Here is a 22,060-nt window from a genome sequence, read left to right on the forward strand (position 1 = left end):
CTCTCTACAGTTATTTACTGTATTGTTTGGCTTGAAATACGTGTTTTAATCTTTGTAAAATTAATGTCAATTTGTCAATTAATTATTTCTTTAATATATATATCTGATATTAAAGAAATAATTAATTGACACCAATAGATATTCAATTAAATAATAATAAAAAGACAAATAAATCCAAACTGAAGAGATTTGAAAATTGATGTTTAAATAAATAATAATTTACAAAATATTACTAGATCAAAAATTAGTGAGATTTCGCCTTTTCCAAAAGTTGATTAACCTTGTTCAGAATACCATCTTCTGCGAGAGCCGAACGATTAGAAACTGGGTCAATAATATAAAAATTAAAACAGTGAGTGGCAGTATGTTCATATAAAGTAGTGGAAACACAAGGTTGCAAAAGTGTGACCCAGTTAAAACAAGTGACGCAACGATTAACAACAGTACGTCCAGTCTCGGAATCCTTCTTGAAAGATACAGGAATTTTAACAAGATCTACTTGAGCAGAGTGATCTTCTTCTCCTGGCTTGTATCCTGGCAAATTGCAAGGAAGCTTGAAGGCAATTAAATCTGATTGATTCAACAAAACTTCAAGCTTTTCAGCAAAAGATTGTCCTTCAACCAAACCGATCAAGTAGGCCTTTCCTCCATTAATACCAGGGGCCGAGTTTGTTGTCAATAAACCATTTCCATTAATTGAAACAAGTGATCCAATAAGAGGAGATGTTTCTAATTGTAATCCGTTTGTGTATGGTGTTGTTTTTGTTTCTCCACGAATAAAATCAATATTCAGAGCAATCAAATCTTGAAAGCTGTTGCTCTTCTTGTATTGTTCGAGAGTTTGTTCAGAGAGTGTGAGAGACATTTTTTTTAAATATTTTGTGAGCGCCAATTCTCCTTGGTGTGAGTGATGAATTTTCAGTGCCTTATCGGGTCCATTTGTGGAAATAGAAAAAACAATAACAAATGGATTCACACAACTTGGACTCTGAGTTATTAAGTCCTCTCTAATGATTGAAGTAATTGGATGAAGCTTATTAGGAGAATCGTTGAAAATAATTGAATGAAGTTTAAAACAATTGAAGAAAGGCGTTTACAAACAAATTGAAGTTTGAATTAGTAAATTGACCATTTTGAAAATTGTACAATTAAATATGTGCCCCATGAGAAGAATTGGTTCAAATTAAAAAAATGCAATAGTTTAAAATCTTAAAGATTGGTTTTTAAACTAAACCAAAAAAACTCAATCAAAACTCTTATAAACATCTCTTTTAAACCATGCCTTGTCCTCATTGCTCCAAAGTTGCTCACAATCAACAATGTCCTTGTGAAGAGAAAGGAGTTTGTACATGCGAAAAGTGTGATTGTTCTCATTGCAAGAACATGCAAAGTAAGAATACAAAGAACATACAATAGTTTCCTTTCTGTTTGTGACGCTCCACTAATAAAAAACACAATTCTTTAGTTGAATTGGCTAACTTTCATTAAATGTTATTCTTTGAATTGCAAAATGGAGGATATCTGGTAGTCATGATGAATTCCATCTTAATATTTAATTTTCAGTGAGCGCCAAAATCTTCCCGCCAATTTTTCATACATTTTTCAAAAAGAAAATCTCAAAACGATGTCCTCATCATCCTCCTCATCACCTCTGTCATCAGGAGGAGGTCATCAGCAACAAAATCAACAACAACAACAGCAACCCGAAGTAATGGGGTTTGATCATCATCATTATCATATTAATGCATCTCCAGCCTTAACGTATGTGTTTACAAGTATAAATTTAATTAATAATTTGCTATCTTGTTTAATAGAAAGGAGGAAATTACTCAATTGATGGATTTGATACATGATAAGGATTCTAGGATAAGAGATTTGGAGAAGGAATTGAATGAGAGCAATAAATTAGCTTCTGAAGTACAATATCGATTACTTGAAACAAAGCGAATAGTGGAAGATAGAGACCGAGGGCTGCTGAGTAGTTCCCTTCCCGAAGAATTCAAGCTGACACTTAAGAAACTAGAACTCGAAACACAACATAAGGAGGCCCTGCTAAAGGAGAGAAAACAAATGAAATCCAGCCTCAAAAACTATAGGAACGAGAATAAGGAATTGAAGGAAAAGATTAACGAGTTTGAAAGAGCAAAGAACCAACCAGACCAAACTTCCCTTGAATTGTCACAACACAAACAAAAGGTTTCTGAATTGCAAACCCAAGTGGCCTACATTCAGGGTAAATTAGTGTTAGAGTTAAAGAGAAAGGAATGCGAAAATGAAGAAAAAGCATTGCTTCAAGCAGAAGTCAATAGATACAAAAAGATGGTAGAAGAAGGACAGAAAACCCTCGAAAATTTGAAACAGGAACAATTCAATACTCAGAGACTTTTAGCCCAAACTTCGGAGCAGAGCAAAAAATTGGAAGTACTAGGATTTGAAGCACGTAAGCTTCCATTAGTTGAGGAAAAACTAGGTTCATACAAATTACATTTGGAAAAGACAAAACAACAAAATACCGAGCTCACTCAACAATTACAAGAAGCTAGGAAATACATTGATGATCTTCAATCCGAAAGGGCTCAAAACAATTCCAATTTTCAAAAGGCAATTGGAACATTGGAGGAAGAGCTGGGTTATTACAAATCTCAGCTTAAAAAGAAACAGGATGAGATTGAACACTATGGACTTCTCACAAAAGAGTTGGAAGCTGATATGGCAAAAAAGAAGGAAGAGCATAATGAGATTGTAACCAAATATTACCTCGTCAAAGAGGAGCACGAAACTACAGTATCTCAAATTGGAGAATATCATCAAGAAGTTGCTGCTCTCAAGGTTCAATTGACTCATTTTACAAAACTTCAATCTCAATACAATGCTCTCAGGGATGAATATGAAGTTTTGAAGAACCAAAATTTGAGTTTTGTTCAACGAGTTGCCGAAACTGAAACCGAATTGCTGGAAAAGAAGGAGCAAATAAGAACAACTTCTAGACAGCTCTCTGATAGAAAGAAAGAAAATAAGAAGGAAGCCATCTCCTATCAACAAGACTTGAGGGAAGCCAACGATAAGATAAAAGAGCTCCTGCTAAAGCTATCCCATGCAGAGGATACTATTGATGATTTGAAGGATAAAATCAAAAATGTGAACAAACAATTGGCCGAAACTCAAAAGTTAAATAAGATGGACAAGGATATGGTTAAAGATTATGTTGAAAAGATTGACCAACTCAATGAAGAGTCTAAGAAATTGTAAGTTTTAATGCATGAACTCAAATTGATTGTTTACTGTTTTTATAGGAACATTTCTGTTGCCAATTTGAAGAGAGCTCTCAAACAGAAAGAGGATGAAGTTGCAGGAAAAAACAACACTATTGATAGTTTAAAGAAAGAAAAGGAAAATGAACAAAAGAAAGCAACTGAATTGAGCTCCAAAGTGAAGGACACTAATGAATATGAAGAAAAATTGAAAAAGTTCCAGAAATGCTCTTTGAGAAAAGATCAATTGATCAAGGAGCAGAAAGCATCTCTAACACTAACCCAAGACGAAAATAAGCGTCTAGTTGCATCTGTGTGTACATTGAAGAAAAAAACTGTGGAGATGGCTCAAGAATTCCAAAAGAGAGAAAAGGAGAAGGACAAGAAAATAGCAGAGTTGGAAGAGTTGCTCAAAGAGTTGAAAGACGAAAACGAAAGAAAGGATGAGGAAATTACTGAGATGAATTCTGATTTGAACGATATGGCCAAATCAATGGATTCTGATAAGAAACAAAGAGAATTAAGAATAAGAGAATTGGAAGATGAGATCAGAAACCTAAAAGAAACGAAGGATACTGAAATTAGATTGTTAATTCAAAAGATTGAGCAACTGAAACGAGCCATTTCAGATTTCATTGACAAGGAAAAGAGGAAGGGTGAGGAAGAAATTATCAAAAAGCAAAAAGATATTGACACCTCATCAGATATGGACTTTTCAGTTCCATTAACGTTTGTCTCTGCCTCTGAATATGAAGAAATTATGAGCTCACTGAAGAAACCATCTCTTCACATTCTCAAACAACAACTCCTGTAAATATTTCCCTCTGTACCATCTAGACAACACCTCTAAGATTATTTAACATTCATTATTAACCAACTACCCAACTATTTATTAACAATACATTTCAATTTAATAATATTATTAAATTAATATATTCTAAAATGTTTAATTCATTACAATTCAAACCAAAGATTGAACACCATAAAAAAATGAGCAAGACACAATTTCGTGATTACTATGAAGTTCTCGGAGTGACGAAGGAAGCTACGAAGGAAGAAATTAGAAAAGCCTACAAGAAGCAAGCTTTAGTGTGGCATCCGGATCGTAACTTGGATAATCAAGAAGAAGCCACACATAAATTTAAAGAAATTCAAGATGCCTACGAAACACTCTTTGATGATAACGAAAGAGCATGGTATGATGAGAATAAACACATCATCATGAAGGGAGGTATGGCAGCAGCTAAATCCGGAGCTTGTGATGATGATGTGGACAGAGAACCTGATCAATTGAATTTGTGGAGTTATTTATCATCATCATGTTACACAACATTTAATAGCAATGATAAGGACAATTTCTTCAAGATTTATCAAACAGTTTTTGATACCATTCTCAAGGAAGATGAAGAATATAAATCATCGAAAAAAGTTGGTGGAAGTTCAAGTAATAATGCTAATATTCAAAGTCCTTCATTTGGAGATGAAAATTCATCATTCGAACAGGTTAACAAATTCTATACCTATTGGTCAACTTATAGTACAAAGAGATCTTTTGCTTGGAAGGATAAGTATAGATTATCGGATGCAGAGAATAGATATATTAGAAGACAAATTGAGAAGGAAAATGAAATGGAAAGAAACAAAGCTAGAAAGGAATATAATGATTTGGTTAAGCATTTACTGAAGAAGGTTAAGGCAGACGATCCAAGAGTTAAAGCCGAAATGAAGAGAAGAAAAAAGATGCAAGATGAAATTGAAAAAAAGAAGGAAGAAGATAGACTTTTACAAGAAAAGTTAAAGAAGGAATATTTGGCTGAAAAGGAAAGACTCAGACAACAATTGTTGAATGATGAATTTTCAGATGATGATGCTGATGTTCATGATGATTTTTCAGATGAGGAAGAATATAATCGAGCTCAGGATGCTCTTGATGAGGTTGAGAATTTATATGATAATTTCTATGTTAGTGACACCAAGAAGAAGAATAATAAGAATGGAAAGAAACAAGTTGTTGAAGAGGAGGATAACGAAGAGGAAGAACAACCAAGTGGAGAGCAGGAAAATGAAGAAAAACCTGCAGCAGCAACTGCTGAAGAGGAAGAATTAGTTATTGAGGAAGAGGATAACAAGAAACCAACAAGTTCAGAACAAAAACCAGCAGAAAATGCAGAGGAAGCACAAAATGATGACGATGACAACTTTTTCGGTGATAAGAAATCAAAGAAGGACAAAAAGAAGCAAAAGAAGCTCAAGAAGGGTATTGTCTATTTGGATCGTGAACAAATTGAAATTCTCAAAGAATCTATCGAACAATCAAAACAACAGGAAAAGACTAAATCATCCTCAAAGAAAAAGTCAGGAAAGAAAAAGAAGGGAGACGATAGCGATGATGATTTTGTTCCAAAGTCAACCACTAAGAAGAATGCTGAACCAGCAAAGACAAACAAGGCAAACACTCCTTCCACTAAGCCAACTTCAAGCAAGTCAACGGAACCAAAAGCAAGCAGTAGCAATTCTGAAACAGTTCAACAAGAGGAGCAACAACCAACTGAAGAAACCACTGAACAAGATACAACAGAAAATGTTGCTGATGAAGTTGAAACGGGTGGAAAGAAGGATAAGAAGAAGCGTAGAGCCAAGGATAAAAAGGAAAAGAAGGACACTTCACTCAAGTGTAATGTTTGTGGTGAAGAATTTACCACCAGAAATTCTTTATTCCAACATATCAAAGATGAAGGCCATGCATTACATAAATAGTTCAAAAATTACGATAATATGTCAATCCATCCTTGAATTTTTGTCTCTGAAAAGAAGGTCTTATCCTTCCATAATTTCAGTACAATTCCAACCTTTTCTTTGATTTCCTTATTATTGATAGCTAAAGTTGCTTGCAAAATTCCAATCATTCGATCTTGAAGTAAATTTAAATAGTTGGCTGAATGTGAAGGATTGTGGAGTAAATCATTGAACACATAAATGCATGCAAGTTTCTGAATTGGATTACTGGTTTTTTTAGCTGCAGAGAATACTTGTTTTATGACCATGTCTATAATTGTCTCTGCATGATTTGAATAATCCAAACAAAATCCCATCAAGTTCATTATTGAATTTCGTTTTGTATCAATATTTTGTAACAGTTTGATTAAATTATTGGACATTTCCTCGGTAAATTCTGTATTGACTGTATTCATTTCGAGATAAAGTTACATATTTCTAACACTTTGAAAAACTTACAATTCTTTTCAATTTCACTATTTGTACACCATTGAATATTAATTGGTTCTCCTCCAAATCTTCTCTTTTGCATTGCATGCATGGCACACTCTGCATCATACCTTTTCATTTCCAAATAGAAAATATTTTCACTATCATGAGATCCAAAACATTGATCAACACTTCCAAACCTCGAAAATTCATCCTCTATTTCCTCTAATGAAATTCTAACATTTGATATTTTCAAATAACCATTCTTTTTGGTCTTTTTAGGCATATTCTTATTGGAAATTTCATCAAGAAAATCATTCATTTTCCTCTTCTTTTCCATTGGTGTATTATTCCTTTCTGTAGAATTATTATTTACATTATTATTTAAATTATTTAAATTATTAGTATTCAAATTGCCCATCATTAATTTTGGTTGATAAATCAATGATTGTTCCGAACTTGAATTCTTTTCATTCATCAGCGCCGATGATACTAGTACCTTCTCACCATCATTTGATGCTGCTGCTATTGTTATGCTTCCCATCTGTACACCACTCTTTTTAAACTTTGGTGCTGCACTCAAATATTTGGCAAGTGTTGAGGAGGATGAAGAGGTTCCGGTTTGTATTGCAACTTGTTCCGATTGTTCATTCAATTCATCAACATATTTTTTCAATACTGCCTCTGCATCTGCATGATCCGAGTTTGCTTTTGGAGGCATTTTGTTTTTTAAATTGTATATTATTAAATAATTATTAAATATTGCTGATTTGGAAAAATTAGCTGATGATTCAATATCCATCACAGATGATGAAACAACATCAAATTGAAGTAAGAGCACAAGTAACAACTTCCAATTGTCAAATTTTCATTTCAAATAGAGTTGTGATATTTTCGGCAGCAACAAGTCTAGCTTTCACAAATGTTTCCTGTCAAACAATAATTAAAAAAAATGTCTAGTGATACTAAAGTAGTGATAGTTGGAGACGGTGCTATTGGAAAAACAAACTTTCTCTTGTCGTATGTATAACTTTAGACTAGTTTCTTATAGTTTCGAATAAAGTGGAGTAAACCATATCTTTCCTGAAGATTATAACCCAACAGTTGTTGATAACTTTGTAACGGAAACAACTTATAATGGTCGTACAGTCGGATTGACACTTTGGGATACAGGTTAGTAATATTATTTATTGTAACAACTCAACATTTAAACTATTTAATTATTACAATAACAGCTGGTCAAGAAGACTTTGATGAACTCCGACATCTTTCATACTCAGGTTTGTACTCACGGAAATATTTTAATTTTTGACCTTTTTTCATCTAATTTTCGAAAATTTCCGTTTTTTTAATTAATATTTGTTGTTTTTCATTGTTGTTTCTGATTAGATACAAGTGTGTTTCTTATTGGTTTTGATGTTAGTAGTACGACAAGTTTGGAAAATATTCCTGTCAAGTGGATAAAAGAAGGTTAGTTTCTATTAATAATTTCATCGAACCAACCAACAAAATATTCAAAAACATGAATCAAATTCGATTCAACAAACTCATTACATTATAATAGTTCGTCACTATTGTCCTGATACACCAATTGTACTTGTTGCACTCAAATGTGACTTGAGAGAGGATCCAGTCAAGGGTAAAGAATGTATTACATCCGAACAAGGAGAAGCTTTCAAGGAAAAGATTGGAGCTGTCTGTTATAGAGAATCATCTGCCAAACAACATAAGGGTATTGAGGAAATTTTCCAATTGTGTGCTCAAATTAAATTGGATCCTGAATCTGTGGGCATTAAACCAAAGAATGCTTCATCGAATAATCAGAAATCCAATCAAAAGAAGGATGATGATAAGAAAGGTGGATGTTTAATGATGTAAATATTTGAAACTTTACCATTTTGTAAAATAATAAATTCCAAATTCAATTTCATTGAATTTACCAACTTTTTTTATTGGTCTCTTAATAAACTGTTAAAAGATGTTTATTTGAAAACGATTTGTTCAAATTGTTCAACACTGGTGAATTTCAATAATTGGGTAGTGTAGAGAGTTGCAATGCCTTCAAGCTTGGATAATGCTTCCTGATCAATAGATTCCAATTTCTTGGACAATTTGACAATCCATTCTTCAGTGCTGGCATGTTTGATTGATTCCTTAATTGGCAAGCCTGATGGAGACTTTAAATGGTTTTGGAATGCATCAATTAGAGCAACAAATATCAGGGCAGGTCTTTGTGCATTGAACTTTTCTTCTTCAGAACCACTTGTGGTATTCTTAATGGTTGATACAACTCTTTCAATAACAATTTTCTTATAATGGTTCCATTCTTCTAGAGTCATCAAATAGAGAGATAATATGGCATTGTAGCTAATATTTTCCAATTCAAGTGTTGTCTCCATGTCCGTGCTCAAAAAGCTTGTCAATAATGTTTCTTGTGTTTCTCTGTTCTTGTTGAGAGTATCCAAAATGTAGATACCCATTTGAATCATGAAAGGAATCAATTTAACTTGGTGAATAGCACTACCACCTCCAGAATCCTTTGAGAATGATTCTTCTTTAGCAAACTTGTTTAACAATAACATCAAGTCGTGAGAGAGGAGATCAAAAGACTCTCTTCCAGTATTCTTTACGAGTGACAAATCTGATACGTACTTTTGAACAGCATTGGAATAATTGCTTGCTGAAGTCTTTGGACCCTTGAATGGGAAAAGGGCGTTACATTTGGTGAAAGAATTTCTGATTTGAGCACCTTCCCATTCTGTCTTTGGTGGATTTCTATTCTGGTCAGCGGTAACAGCAAGAGTGTGACAAGATGAGTGAATAGTATTAAATTGTGTAACTGAGGAGATGGCACTAGAGTTATCTGAAAGATAACAGTGCTTGCAGAACATGTAGGTTCCCAAAACTTCTTCTGGCTTGAAGCTATTACCATCACCACAAACAGAACACAAAATACCCTTGTCTTCCTCTTCTGCCTCATCAAAATTAAATGTAATCTTTGGTTGTTTCAATTGCTTGAGAGTCTTTTCACGTTTAGACATGGCTTTCTTCTTCTTTTCCTCTTTAGTACTCTTTCTAATGTTACTGATGATAGACTTGGATTGAGAGGATCCTTCTGCAATACTATTGAGAAGTGATTCAGCATATGTTGCAATCATCTTTTCCTCGGTATTTTCTTCAATCTTGTGTAGAATTCTAAAGAGTGGTTCACTGTTGAGCAGATTATGAGTTGGAGAGTGGAACGTAACCAATCCTTGCAGCAAGTTAAGTGCATAAGGAAGTGCTGGTAAAGACAGTGATGATTTCCAATCTTGAGATTCTCCAAAGTGATTCAAAACAAAGTCCAGAGCTAACTTGGTGATACCCCTTTGAAGTATTTGAGTTTTAAGATTATTACCTGCAAAATCGTTTGGAATGCTGGTAACTACATTCACAAATGAGTCGAGATAGAACTTTTGCTTGGTAGTATTTTCAAATGTTTCAAACTTGAGATATGGCTCAAAATATTGAATTAGGTAATTCATTGGCTCCTCCAAACCATAGGTTAAGAAAGGTAATATGGATTGGACTGCTCCAACAATCTTGGTGCTGCAAACTGGCAATCGTTCCAAGAACATTTTCAATTGTTCCAATATTTCCTCATTACTAATCTTGTACTTGTCTGATTTTCCAATAATATTTGGTGACATTGGTGATAAGTCTGATGAATCAACGTTGAAAATGTCAGCAGAGATAGGGCTAAGAGGACTACTCAAAGGACTTGCTGGTGTTTCATGACTCATCTTGGTAGCCTCCTTGATGAGAGGTCTTATTACGAGGAGTAATAGTTCTGCAATTTCTGCCAAATCACCATGTTGGAAAACATATTTGCACTTGGAAAGTAGGCATTCAACAGAATCTATCATTAAAAATCTTCTTCTATTCAACTTGACATTAGTACAGTATTGCATGAATTGCAGAAGATTCTTGGCCAAGCTCTTATCAGAGCTAAAATCTGTAATTGATCTTAAATAAGAAACCATAACTTCAATACCTCCATACTTGGAAATAATTCCTGTAATCTTACATCTTTGGGCAATATTGATAGAATCATCTTCACTTGGGAGAGTATCCACATTATCTTCTGATGCTTCATCAATACCTTGGAATCTGTAAATAACTTCCATAGGAGCATTTGGAGTGCTACCTTCCATATTTCTTGTGAGCCAGACCTTTTCGTAAACTCTTGTAACTGGTAAGTTGAGAGCAATAATCTTGTTATTCACCAAAAGTTCGAATGGAATATCTGAATGAATGGAGAGTTCCTCACAAATCTTATCCTTTACATCTGACATTAAAGCTGGTCCTCCAGAACTATTCTTAAAGTCTACAGAATTCCATGTTTGTCTTGACAGTCTTCCTTGGAAGTAGAATTCCTGGCTTGCTGCACGAACAAGTTTCAACTTGAAAACAGGTTCCTCCTTGATTGGTTGAATAATATTATTCAATTTTTCAAAAACAAATAAGGCTGTTCTGTTATCACTGTAAAGTTTGAGAGTATCAACACAAGCAGCAATAAACAATTTCTTGTCATCTTCTGTATCTTGAAGTTTTTCAGTGAGTGACTTGAGCATTTCATAACTGTCAGTTGTTGCCTTTGTTTTTTGAACAACAAGAGATTTGAGTGAGAGGAAACTTCCTAAAACTGTGCTAATATGTTGTTCGTTTGTCTTGAATTCTGTCAATATTTCTGGAATTATTAAGAATTCAGAGAGGAGAGAAACCAAAAAGTATAGACTGGAGCCAGTAGAAAGATCTTGACTTTGATTTGTGTTTGAATTTTCAAGTTTGTGTATGTAGCTCACTTCCTTCTTGAGCAACTTGCAAACAAAGCTCAAGAAGCCCTTACTTGAAAGTAATGTCTTTCTCTCTTCCTGTTTGACCAATTCATTGAAAAGTTTAAAGAAGCATGAAGATACCTCACCTCGTTTCATAGCTTCAGATAATAGAGCAGTAAGAGCTTGGAGAATACCAATTTGTTTGTGTGAGTTGTCTAAACAAAGGGATTGTAATATTTGCAATGTCAATTCTCTCACAGTATTTGAGGAAAGGTTAAGGAGAGTATTGGAAAGGAATTCTCTACCTAGAATATCAAAGTCATTTCTTGGCAACTTCTTTGGAATTTGATTATTCTTGAACATTTCGAAAGTCATTTCTCCTTCCTTAACTTGATGATATCCAAAGTGTAATCCTCTCATTGGTACTACTGTTTGATCGGTAGTGCTGTGTTCTGAGGATGGTTTTGAATTTCCGTAAGAAATAAACTTTTGAAGAATAATCAAGCATGGTTTGATCATTTCTTCACAAATAATAACGGAAGAGCTGAACTTGGAGGTCTCTAATAAAACCTCAAACAATAATTGGATTCTATTGTTAAAGAATGGATCTTTTTCATCAAAAGTTCTTTTCAAAAGTTCAGTAAGTGCTACCAATTGAGAGGTTACATCGTAGCCCTTTAAAGTCTTTCGGCAGTACTTGACAATTTGTTCTTTGAGTTTGGAATTAACTTTTTCGCTGACTTGCTCATTTCCAAAGGATAGACAAGTTAGCAATTTAAATGATTTTTCTTTCAATCCTCCTCTACTAATATTCTTGAATAGTTCTTCAACTAAATTGTCATTGAAATTTACGTCGTTATTGTCTTTAACTGTTAAGAAAAAGTCCATAACATTGGAAACAAAGTTATTTGCACAACCATAACACTTATTTTCGAACTGATTAGAAGATTGTGAACTTGTGCTTTCATGGTAATACTTCTTGTCTGATTGTCTGTTTGCAGAAATGTATTCTCTCAAATGCTTTCTTGTTGTGAGCATTAGCTTTTGGCAATGTGACAGCCCACCATGGAGAGTCTTTGTTTCATTGTTATAAACATCTTGGAGAGAGGAAATAACTTCGGAGAGCTTTTGTTCCCCATAATCTCCTGTCTTTAACTTTACAAGCAGAGATTTAATCTCAGAACTCTTGGTCTTCAAAGCAGAAAGTTTAGCTTCACTTGAATTGAGTTGGTTGTCAATGATCTGTAAGGACTTTTTGCAATCATCTTCATTTCTAATCTTGTCTCCAATGAATACTTGTTTGGCACTCAAAGAGAAGGCAAAAGTGGCAAACTTGCAAGTACCACAAGTGGAACAAATGAATGCGTCCAAGTTATCATAATTAATTCCCCTACAATTACTGCATGAAAATACATTTTCACCACATGAAAGACAAAGTCCATACTTGTCATAGACAGCAATTCCACAAGAATCACAAAAGAGTGCATCCATAGAAGCCAAATCAAAGTAAAAGCTTGAAAATTCAACCAATAGGTTGCAACATGTAACTGGAACACTAAAAGTTAATGTGGCAGATTGCTCTCCTTTTGCAACATTCATTGTACCAGCCCTTTGCCAAACTGTTGAGTTTTTAGGTAAATCATTGGCGTCCAGTGCTTGGTTATTGTTGAAATAAATTTCCACTGTTCTAATCATTTTGGATCTCTTAAAATCACTTATGTCAATTGACATTGATTCTATTGTGTAAGAATTAGAAAGCTTGTAGTAGTGAGATGAATGGGATTGTTTTTGACCTTGGATAATATCTTGTAAATTGAGTTCCTTGAAGTCAAGTTCAGGATCACTACAGACCAAACAAGGAGTTGTTTCCAAGTAATAACCAGAAGGTTCAACAGAAATATATTGTTGAATGGTATCATAAATGTAAGAATTAGGATGGTTACAAATCAATCCATTTTGTGATTGTAAACACTTGGCCAATTCATCAGCAATTAATTGCTTCTTTTCTGGATAGTGGTCATAGATTGGAATCAATAGGTTGTTCAAAAATTCTTTACCCTTCTTACCGTAGTATGGCAAGGATTGAACTCTCTTTACGATGATGTTAAAAAGCATCTCCTTGTACTTGACACTGAATTGTACAAGTTTTGACATTAGGTGGGCAGCTTCTGCTCTGATTGTGTTTGTTTCTCCATTGAAAATAAAATCTACAAACTTATTTAACGTCTTTGCAGAGTGAGTAGTGATCAGAGAAGAAAGTTTTTGTAGAGTAGAGTCATTGTCTGATACAAAAGACATGTTCAGTAAAAGGAGAGGAATAGTAACGCTCTCATCCAATAAGAATGAAAACTCGAACAAGGCAGGCAAAACATTTTCATGTTCCATGCAGAAGTTGATCCAATTTTCTGGTCTTGCCTTGACACTATCCATAATATCGTTGACTTTAACTACTAATCTTCTTGCCTTTTCTGGTGACCAAACAGAGACAGGATCGGAACCATTGACAAAGTCTGACAGCTTGGACTTGAATAATTTTTCATCCATGAGTTTGTTGTAGAATTGCTCACTTCCACAAATCAAAAGAAGATTGTATTTTCCAATTGATCTGATGAATGGAGTTTCGTCTAGAGCAATGTTTGAGAAAAAGTTACTCCATTTTTGTTTGTCTGCTTCAATTACTGGTATTACATTAATAACATGTTTGAATAGTCTCAATACAACTTGTAAAACTATCTTGGGATAGGATGCAAATACATCAGACTTATTTTCTTCCAGGTATGCCAATGAGAATATTGGAGAGAATAATCTGGTAGGAATTTCTTTTTGGCTTCTCAGTAAGCCTCCCATGATATCCTCAAAGTCAGCTTGATTTCCTGGAACAAACAATGCTAACATATCATCGCAAACAGACACCATGGATGTATGCAATTCAGGAATTGACTCTGTCAATAAATTACAAATTTCTTTTCTAAGTGAAGGAACAAACTTGGAATCAGAGGAGGTAGAAAGAAGAGAGGCAAGCATGGCCATGATGAGTGTTCTCTTCTCGCTTGCTGGGCTTTTCATGGCGAGATTATTCAACAAGTCTGTAAAATTAAATGCTAATGAGCGAATAAATGTTGAAATACTTGTTTCATACTCATCTTCTTTCAAATTCGAACAGTATTTAAGAATTGATACAGAAACAAGTTGAAGAATATTTAGCAATGAAAGAGAGTCGTGTGTCTTTTCTGTAAGGTCCACCAAATAGGTAGTGAAAATTTGTACTTTGTCATTTGGAACATTGCTGAAAGTCATCATGCTTGCCAAAGAGGTAGAGCAGCTTGTACGCACTGCCTCATCATCGTCCAATAGGAATTTAGAAATTTGATCTAAAGATCCTGATTCCTTGTAAAATTCAATAAAGAGAATTGAGCTATACAGTTTGATTAAATTGTCATGATTCAAGTTTCCATCGAATTTGTTTTTTTCTATCAGTGAATAGAGTGTTTTCTTAAAGTCAACTTCGGACTTGATTTGGTCAAAAACTTGCTCATAATCAAATTCTATTGCCTCCAAATATTTAGAAATTACAATATCAATCTTGAAGGAGTCCATCTCTTGTAATTTCTTCTTTGAAATATATTTTAACTCAACTGCTGTTTTGGAAGTAACGAAAGATTTTGGTTCATCACAAAGAGAAATCATAGTAGAAATCAAATAGTCTTTAACCTCTTCAAACTTTGGTATCATTAGACATTCTGCCATAATGGAGAAAATATTAGTCTTGGATAATTTGGTTTCAATACCATTCTTTTGGAAGTAGTCAGAAATAGTTCTGTTCAAGAAGTATATCATAGATATTTCTTCTGAAGAGAAGGATAGCTTTTCTTCATGGTGCATGCTTGTTTCCTCCACAATCTTTGGCTCTAACTTCTTTTTGCTATAATTAAATCTAAATGTAGATGAAAAAGTACCAAATATTTTGATGGAATCTATTGCAGGTTCGTTTGACCCACCATGTACTGTTGAAAATTCAATCTCCAACTCTGACAAATCTAAAGCCTCTTGGTTTGTGAGAATAATAGTGTACCACTTTTCAGTATCAACTTCAGTCTCTATTGTATGACTATTCATAAGGATGGAATATGGAATAGAGTTTTTGTTAGATTTTCCTACTAATACTTGGATGTGAGTAAAGACATAATCATCTGGCTTTTTAACTTTGAATTTTAAATTGCTACCTTGCACGAAGAGAGTGTTATTTTCATCTAATGAATCTTTAAAAGAATCCAATCCAATATCATTGACCTTTTCCCCTTCAAAAGTGCATTTAGAGGTAATATCCTCACTTGTTTCTGTATCAATTGGTAAACTGTCCAAGTCTTTTGGTTTTTCAGTAACCACTGGCTTTGAAAGCTTTTGTTTAACCTTCTTTACAGACTTGGCACCGTGTCTCTTTCTCAATTCTTTGAATATTCTACTCTTTGGTGGTAGGGAAAGACAAGGAACGATCTCTTTGGTAACAGAATACTTAATCAACTCGCCACTGCTAAATAAGCCAATAATTGAGGAGTTTTTGCTGAATGGTGGTATACTCGTTATTCCTTGAATAGTGTGGGAATCTGGAGTATCTAAAATTTGGTATTCAACCTTATCCTTCAAAAAGTTAAATAGAACCAATTTGTAATTGCTGGTCATTACTGCAACAACACCACACATATCAATAGCTTCCACCACATGAGTAAAGAATCCAAGAGATTTAAAGCTAGAATCTTTGGAGAGTTCCAAGCAAGACAAAATTTTACCAGACAAATGATCAAGTTGCAAGGCGACAGATGTACCATCCGCATAACTTACAAATAACATATGAGCAAGTTCTGAATAGAACACATATTTTCCTTCTGAGGAGCCATTGTGTGTTGTAATTGTGATACTATCAGTGAATGTAGCTTCACCACCACTATTGAAATAGCTTTGATAGTAAAGTTGACCTTTCTTTGTAAGAGCAAAACATGTCTTTAAATCCTTCATTCCATTTGGATCAGAGGCAAATACACTCGATGCAATCAAATCATCCTGAGCAGCAAAGTTAAATGTAGGACAGAAAGTGTCTGAAGACAGGTCATACACCTTAACAAATTGGTTTGTTGTAACAGAAAGTAAGCACTGTTCTCCGGGCAACCATTGAATATCAATAATATAAGTCTCGGTAGGCATATCTTCACATGCCAAATAGAGAGGGATTTGTTGGATAACGTTGCATTCAGAGTCTAAAACTAGTACGTGACATTCATAAATACCTGCAACTGCTAAAAAGTTGTCATTTTCTGGATTGAACTTGATGTGGACAACTTTGAAAGGAACTGAATGAGTATTCATAATAACAGCATCACTTCTGGTATTGTCCTTTTTCATATTATCTGCAAAATTTGTCGTATTTTTCATGAAGGAAATGTCACTTTGTTCTGATAGGGCCATAGTGTTCGACAAATTTGAAGCAAGTAAATGTCTTGGCATTGGTTTACTTCTAAAAATGTTGACCTCTTGTCTTCTCTCGAACGTAACATTAGCAGTGAAGGAAGATGCTGCAAAAGAGGCAACTCTTTCAGCCAAAACTTTTTGTGACTCGGAAACTGAAAAATCTTCTTGTAGACTCCAAGAAAAATTCTTGCTCTCTGATTCTGTGGTTTGCTTTTCATACTCTTGTTTCAATTCGGATAGAATGGAGATGAGTTTTTCAATTAGTGAGTCACTAACACAAAGAGTATTGCCATTGGATGATTCAATAGGCGTAGCTTCTGAATCTGGTTTGTCTGATACATCCTCCAGGTCTACATTAAATCCAGAAGTTTTAATCAAACTATGACTTGCTTTGTAGGAATTATTCTCCATATTTTCCTCAATCTCTGTATTTGATTGAATCACTGGACCCTCAAAGGTGAAAACCTTCTCACTATTGGTTCTTTCCTTGAGATACTTCAAAATTTGACGATTGGATTCACCACGTTTAGAATCTAAATCTCTTTCCAAGTACTTGCATAAAAATGTACAAATAGACTCAATGATATGAACGTCCTTCTTTGCAGTTGGTGAGTCCAAAATCTCCACAAAACTATCAAGCAACTTGTCACCTCTGCTGATAGAATTAAATAATGGGAATAAATCTTGGGAAAGCTCGTCAAAGTTCTTACTATTAGAATATGCACATTCCTGTAAAACTTTCATCAATGAAGAAACAATGGCATCTACAAGTTGTTTTGAATTTTCCTTTCCTGATAAGCATTTTATCAATTGCTCTATTTGTTTCCTTGTATCTTTAACCAAAACCTTACTTTCTATAAAAGTATTAAATCCTTCTGTTTCAGATAATACTTTAGAAATTTCCTTGTTTTCGGGATCAACCTTAGTTAAAATTGATTCAATAAAAGAGAGCAATAGGTTAAATATTTCAGCCGAATTTTCTGTTTGCATTAGTAAGCTCATCAAAATAGAAGAGTTAAACTTTAGGTTCTCACAATATTTTGGACTTGTTGACTGACCGACAAGTAATACTTGAATGCTTTGTAATTTCTTTTCATCAGTAGAAAATATTTGATCTTCCAAATGTTCGAAAACTTCAGCTAAAACCTTCTTTGCAACTTCAACTTTCTTTTCTACCAACAAGGTTTTCTTGACTGATTCAACAATTCTAAGAAGAGTAAAATTCTTGAAAATATGTAACTCCTGAACAAAACCATCTTTGAAAATATTGAAAAGAATTGATTCTACCAATAAGGCTGATCTAAATGTATAGTGTTCTCTAATATTGAATAAACTTTCGACTTTTTCTGAATTAAATTGAGACAAGTCGAGCATGTTTTGTTCAGTTGCCTTATTGATTGTGAAAGAAATTAATTCAATAACTGATTTGATAGAATGATACAAAGCAAATGCTGTAGAGTTCTCCCTTGAAAGATGTACACTCTTTACATTATGTATCAGAATAGAATTGAAACTTTCTGCCAAGGACAACTCGGAGACAATTTTCTTGAGAGATTGTAATTTTCCATCATACCACTCACCAACGTTTAGAGTTGAAATCTTGGCCAGATTAGGTGAAGTGAAAGAGCTGATCAATGATACAATATCCTCCTTTGCAAGAGATGATTGGCAAATATCCAAGCATACATCTACTTCTTCAGTAGAAAGTTGATTGATTTGAAGTTCCTTGGAGAAAACCAAATACAAATCATTCAACAAATTCTTGAGCAATGAAAAGGAGAAATCTAAGGCTGTTTCGAAAAGCTTTTTTGATGGACTTTTCTCTATTTGCTTTTTAAGAAGCATACATGTTTTGTCAGAATAGAGAGACAAAAATATTGGCTTGACATTTTCAAAGCTTTTCTCTTTTAACACTCTTTCAACAACAGAATCATTAGATGCAGTCTTATCGTGGTAGAAAATCTCTGCTAAAATGTTGCTAAAGTTGTTCTTGTTAAATTTCAAATTTTCAATCTTCATCAAGGTTTTAATTAACCTGAGTGAGACATCTGTAAAGTAATCACATTCGTGGTTAGTATTTTTGTCTTGATAACTTGTAAAGGCTTCAAAAAGGACACATATCAACTTTTCAGCCATGTTATCCTTTGACAATATTTGCGTAACATGTGAAGAAAGCTGATTACTAGAGTAGTTCAACTCAAAAATACCATTACCCACATCCTTAGAGTCTAATTGTTGGAGTAATAAATTTTTAGATACTGTAATGTTCTCTCCCTTGATAAAACATGTGAGTTGTTGCAGTGCCGAAGATGGAATCTTTTCAAAGTTAAAGCACAAGTATTCAAACAATACCAAGATATTAGAAAGAAGTGTTTTCCTACTATCTTTCAAAAAGTCTTCCTTCAACACTTGTGTCAATAGTGAAGAAAATATTATCTTTCTTGTTTCAATAGAGAAGGTCTCAAAACTAAAAGCTAAGAATAGGCAAACCTCAACACCAGTTTGTGAAATTGAAACAGTTTCCAAAGATTTGATAAATGTTGTCCATATTGATTCATAAATTTTTCTATCAGATGAGTTGTGCAATACTAATTTCATAAAAATTCTTAACACTTGTGGCTTCATCTCAATAATACTCATGTTTAAAGATGCGATATCACAATTTGATGATGCCAAAATATCTAAAATCTTGTTAAACACCCTTTGAGTATCGTGATCACCAATATTTTCTCCAATTTTGAAAAGTTTGCTCAAGTTCTCAATGGAGCTGGAAACAAAACTATCCTTAAACTCCTTATTGTTTTCTTGGAGGCCATTTTTGAGTAAAACAAGGAAATTAGTGATTAAATCATTAGTGGATGGAGTTCCCAACTCGAGATCGACAGCCTTCTCCACAATGGTAATCACCTTGTTAATATTGGCGTGAGAGAACAATTCAGCATAAACTATAATTTCCTGCAATAATGATTTCTTAAACGTAAAAGCCTCCTCAACTTCTTTAATCTTATTAAGAGGGAAATATTTTTCTATCATTGGGCTAACTATTAGTGGAAGATTGTAAGAATCTGGTTTGATTTCATTAAAAGTGGAGTGTGACGAATAGATATTAGCCATTAGGTACAAGTAATTGGAGTAGATTGCCATGGACTTTTGAACGCCATCCTCCTCATTAAAAATGCAGAAAATACCGTTTAAAAAGTGGGCAAGTGCAAGTTTGGAATCTTTTGTGTTGGTTTTTTTAAGAATGAGAGTGGCAATAGATCTCAATATATCTGGACTATAGTTTCCAACAGATTGTTTTGTAATGATTTCTTTTACCTTTTCAATCAAAAATTCAGTTTCTATTTTACAGACATTCACATTTGGCTTTGAAAGAAGATTGATAATTTCGAATGTGACTCCACTCACTTCACCCTTTTGTTCATAATTAGAGCTCAAAATCTTGTTCAGTATGTAGCATAAATTTTCTCCAACAAGTAAATTATTGATGAGGTATGACCTAGATTGTTTAACAATCTTATCAAAAGAAAGAGTAGAATTTGAGAATTTTCCAATTACTGGTGTGATTGTAAAATTAGAATCCACTGATTGCTCGTTGGAGATGATTAATAATTGTTGAATAATATCAGTATTTGGTATAGTTTCAGAATTTTCCTCTTTAGGTTTGTTGTCATTAAGATTAAAAGGAAAGGCAACCAACTTTTCTGGAATTACTTTCTCCAATCTATTCTCTGCATCAGTTGTCTTTCTTCCAGTCAATATTACATTCAAAATTTTACAAGCGTATTGAATTGTGTGAATTACATTTTCCGATAATGGTTTGTCAGCATATTCGTTTAAAACATATGTACAATATCTTGCCAATACAAGAAGTGTGTATTTAGTGCTGAAAAAGCAAGCACTATTTTTTTGAATAACTGGAATAACATGTTTAGTTTCGAAAAAAGCTCACAAACTTACCCTTTTCAATAAACTTTTTGGAATAGAGTTGTCTTACGAATGTGTTCAAAACTTGGACCATTACAAAATGTTGGGTTGAAGAAAAACATTTCATTCTCTGTAAAAACTTGCACAATAGTTTCATGATTGATGGAAAATCATTGGCATTACTTTCAGAAAGGTACCTTTCCGATGAAACCACTTGCAAAACGAAAGTTTTCAAAAACTTTGTTGTTTCGTACAATTTATCTCATATTTAAAACATACCTCTGTTCCTGTTTCTGATTGTAGGACAGTCTTGTCTACAACTACAGATTCTTCAGCCTTTTTAATAGTTAGAAAATTATAGACCAATGAATAAAATTGAACTTACAAATAATAGACCCATTCCAAATACATCTGTCTCTTCATCTGTAGCATCAACAACATTTCCCAATTGAATATATTGATCGCTTGTGTCTTGATTTGAGAGTTGATCAAGTATTTTACTCCTCTCAAAGGATGAATCAATAAAATTATTAAAGAATTCATCCTCCTCTTCAATGTTAGTTTCTTCCGAAGAGTGATGATTTATTTTCACACTCATATCAGTGATCTGATGATGATTTAATGATGGTGATATTGGTGATGAAACTTTTCGAAGGCTTGTTATTAAACAAATCCAAATTGAATAAATACAATCAAATAGACGTGCTAAGAAAGGAATAATTGGTAACACTTCTAATGTTTTTCCGTCTTGAAATTTTCTATTGATTGTGTAAATAAATTGTGTGTAGTATTTCCAAACTCTATTGCAATTTTGAGTTTGATCAAAGTTCCAATAGAAAAGACAAAAAGGCTTTGAATCTTTTTTTAGCTTGATTTTATTTTTGTTCTTGTTCTTCCTCCAAGCATGATGAAGCAGAAGGAATGATGATTAAATTTTTCATTTGGAGGAACAATGAATTTGATGCCGTGCGATTGCTTTGGACCATTACAAAATGTTGTCTTGTGTGGGATGGAGGTAAAATAATTTCGCCTCTATTGACCAACAATAAATTATATTTAATTGATATGAACTTATTAAAATTTAAAATACAAAAAAAAAACGTTTCTTCAATATAACAATAATTATAATGGTTCTCTGATTGATAATTGGTGGAGTTGAATTTTTGATAGATTGGATTAGAGGAGTTGATAATAGTCAAAAACAAGGATGTGCTCTCACTCGTTCCTCATCATCAAAAGGATCATCTTCATCTTCTTATAAATATGATTGTAGTTCTGGCGTTTGTAAAATTGTAAGATCGCCAAGTACTGCTGAAAAAAGGCAAGCCATAGAGTCTGATGATGAATCCAATTAGAGGAATGTTTAATTGGAATATTGATTGGAATTAATCATTACTA

At 33.6% G+C, this 22,060-nt stretch overlaps 5 protein-coding genes across 5 annotated transcripts; 2 read left to right on the forward strand and 3 right to left on the reverse strand.

Moving 5' to 3' along the window:
• Positions 1-244: 244 nt before the first annotated feature.
• Positions 245-865, reverse strand: NAEGRDRAFT_46628 (uncharacterized protein; the record flags this gene model as incomplete). Its single annotated transcript, XM_002681215.1, has 1 exon — positions 245-865. The coding sequence occupies one exon, from the start codon at positions 863-865 to the stop codon at positions 245-247; it is 621 nt and encodes a 206-aa protein (XP_002681261.1).
• Positions 866-4,241: 3,376 nt separating this feature from the next.
• NAEGRDRAFT_2538 (uncharacterized protein) lies at positions 4,242-5,057 on the forward strand (the record flags this gene model as incomplete). The annotated part of the gene is made up of 1 exon (XM_002681081.1): positions 4,242-5,057. A coding segment is annotated over one exon (816 nt), but the record flags the coding sequence as incomplete, so codon positions are not given.
• A 1,381-nt stretch (positions 5,058-6,438) lies between these two features.
• NAEGRDRAFT_63729 (uncharacterized protein) lies at positions 6,439-7,176 on the reverse strand (the record flags this gene model as incomplete). Its single annotated transcript, XM_002681216.1, has 1 exon — positions 6,439-7,176. One exon carries the CDS (start codon positions 7,174-7,176, stop codon positions 6,439-6,441), a length of 738 nt encoding a protein of 245 aa, XP_002681262.1.
• A 226-nt stretch (positions 7,177-7,402) lies between these two features.
• NAEGRDRAFT_38010 (rho family small GTPase) lies at positions 7,403-8,384 on the forward strand. The gene is made up of 5 exons (XM_002681082.1): positions 7,403-7,475; positions 7,519-7,628; positions 7,691-7,735; positions 7,845-7,925; positions 8,020-8,384. The coding sequence occupies exons 1-5, from the start codon at positions 7,408-7,410 to the stop codon at positions 8,331-8,333; spliced, it is 618 nt and encodes a 205-aa protein (XP_002681128.1). The 5' UTR covers positions 7,403-7,407; the 3' UTR covers positions 8,334-8,384.
• Positions 8,385-8,425: 41 nt separating this feature from the next.
• On the reverse strand, positions 8,426-20,756 carry NAEGRDRAFT_57108 (uncharacterized protein; the record flags this gene model as incomplete). Its single annotated transcript, XM_002681217.1, has 2 exons — positions 8,426-20,466; positions 20,696-20,756. The coding sequence occupies 2 exons, from the start codon at positions 20,754-20,756 to the stop codon at positions 8,438-8,440; spliced, it is 12,090 nt and encodes a 4,029-aa protein (XP_002681263.1). The 3' UTR covers positions 8,426-8,437.
• Positions 20,757-22,060: the final 1,304 nt, after the last annotated feature.

The sequence above is a fragment of the Naegleria gruberi genome (genome assembly GCF_000004985.1).
Source record: "Naegleria gruberi genomic scaffold NAEGRscaffold_7, whole genome shotgun sequence".
NCBI classification, from domain to species: Eukaryota; Heterolobosea; class Eutetramitea; order Acrasida; family Naegleriidae; genus Naegleria; species Naegleria gruberi.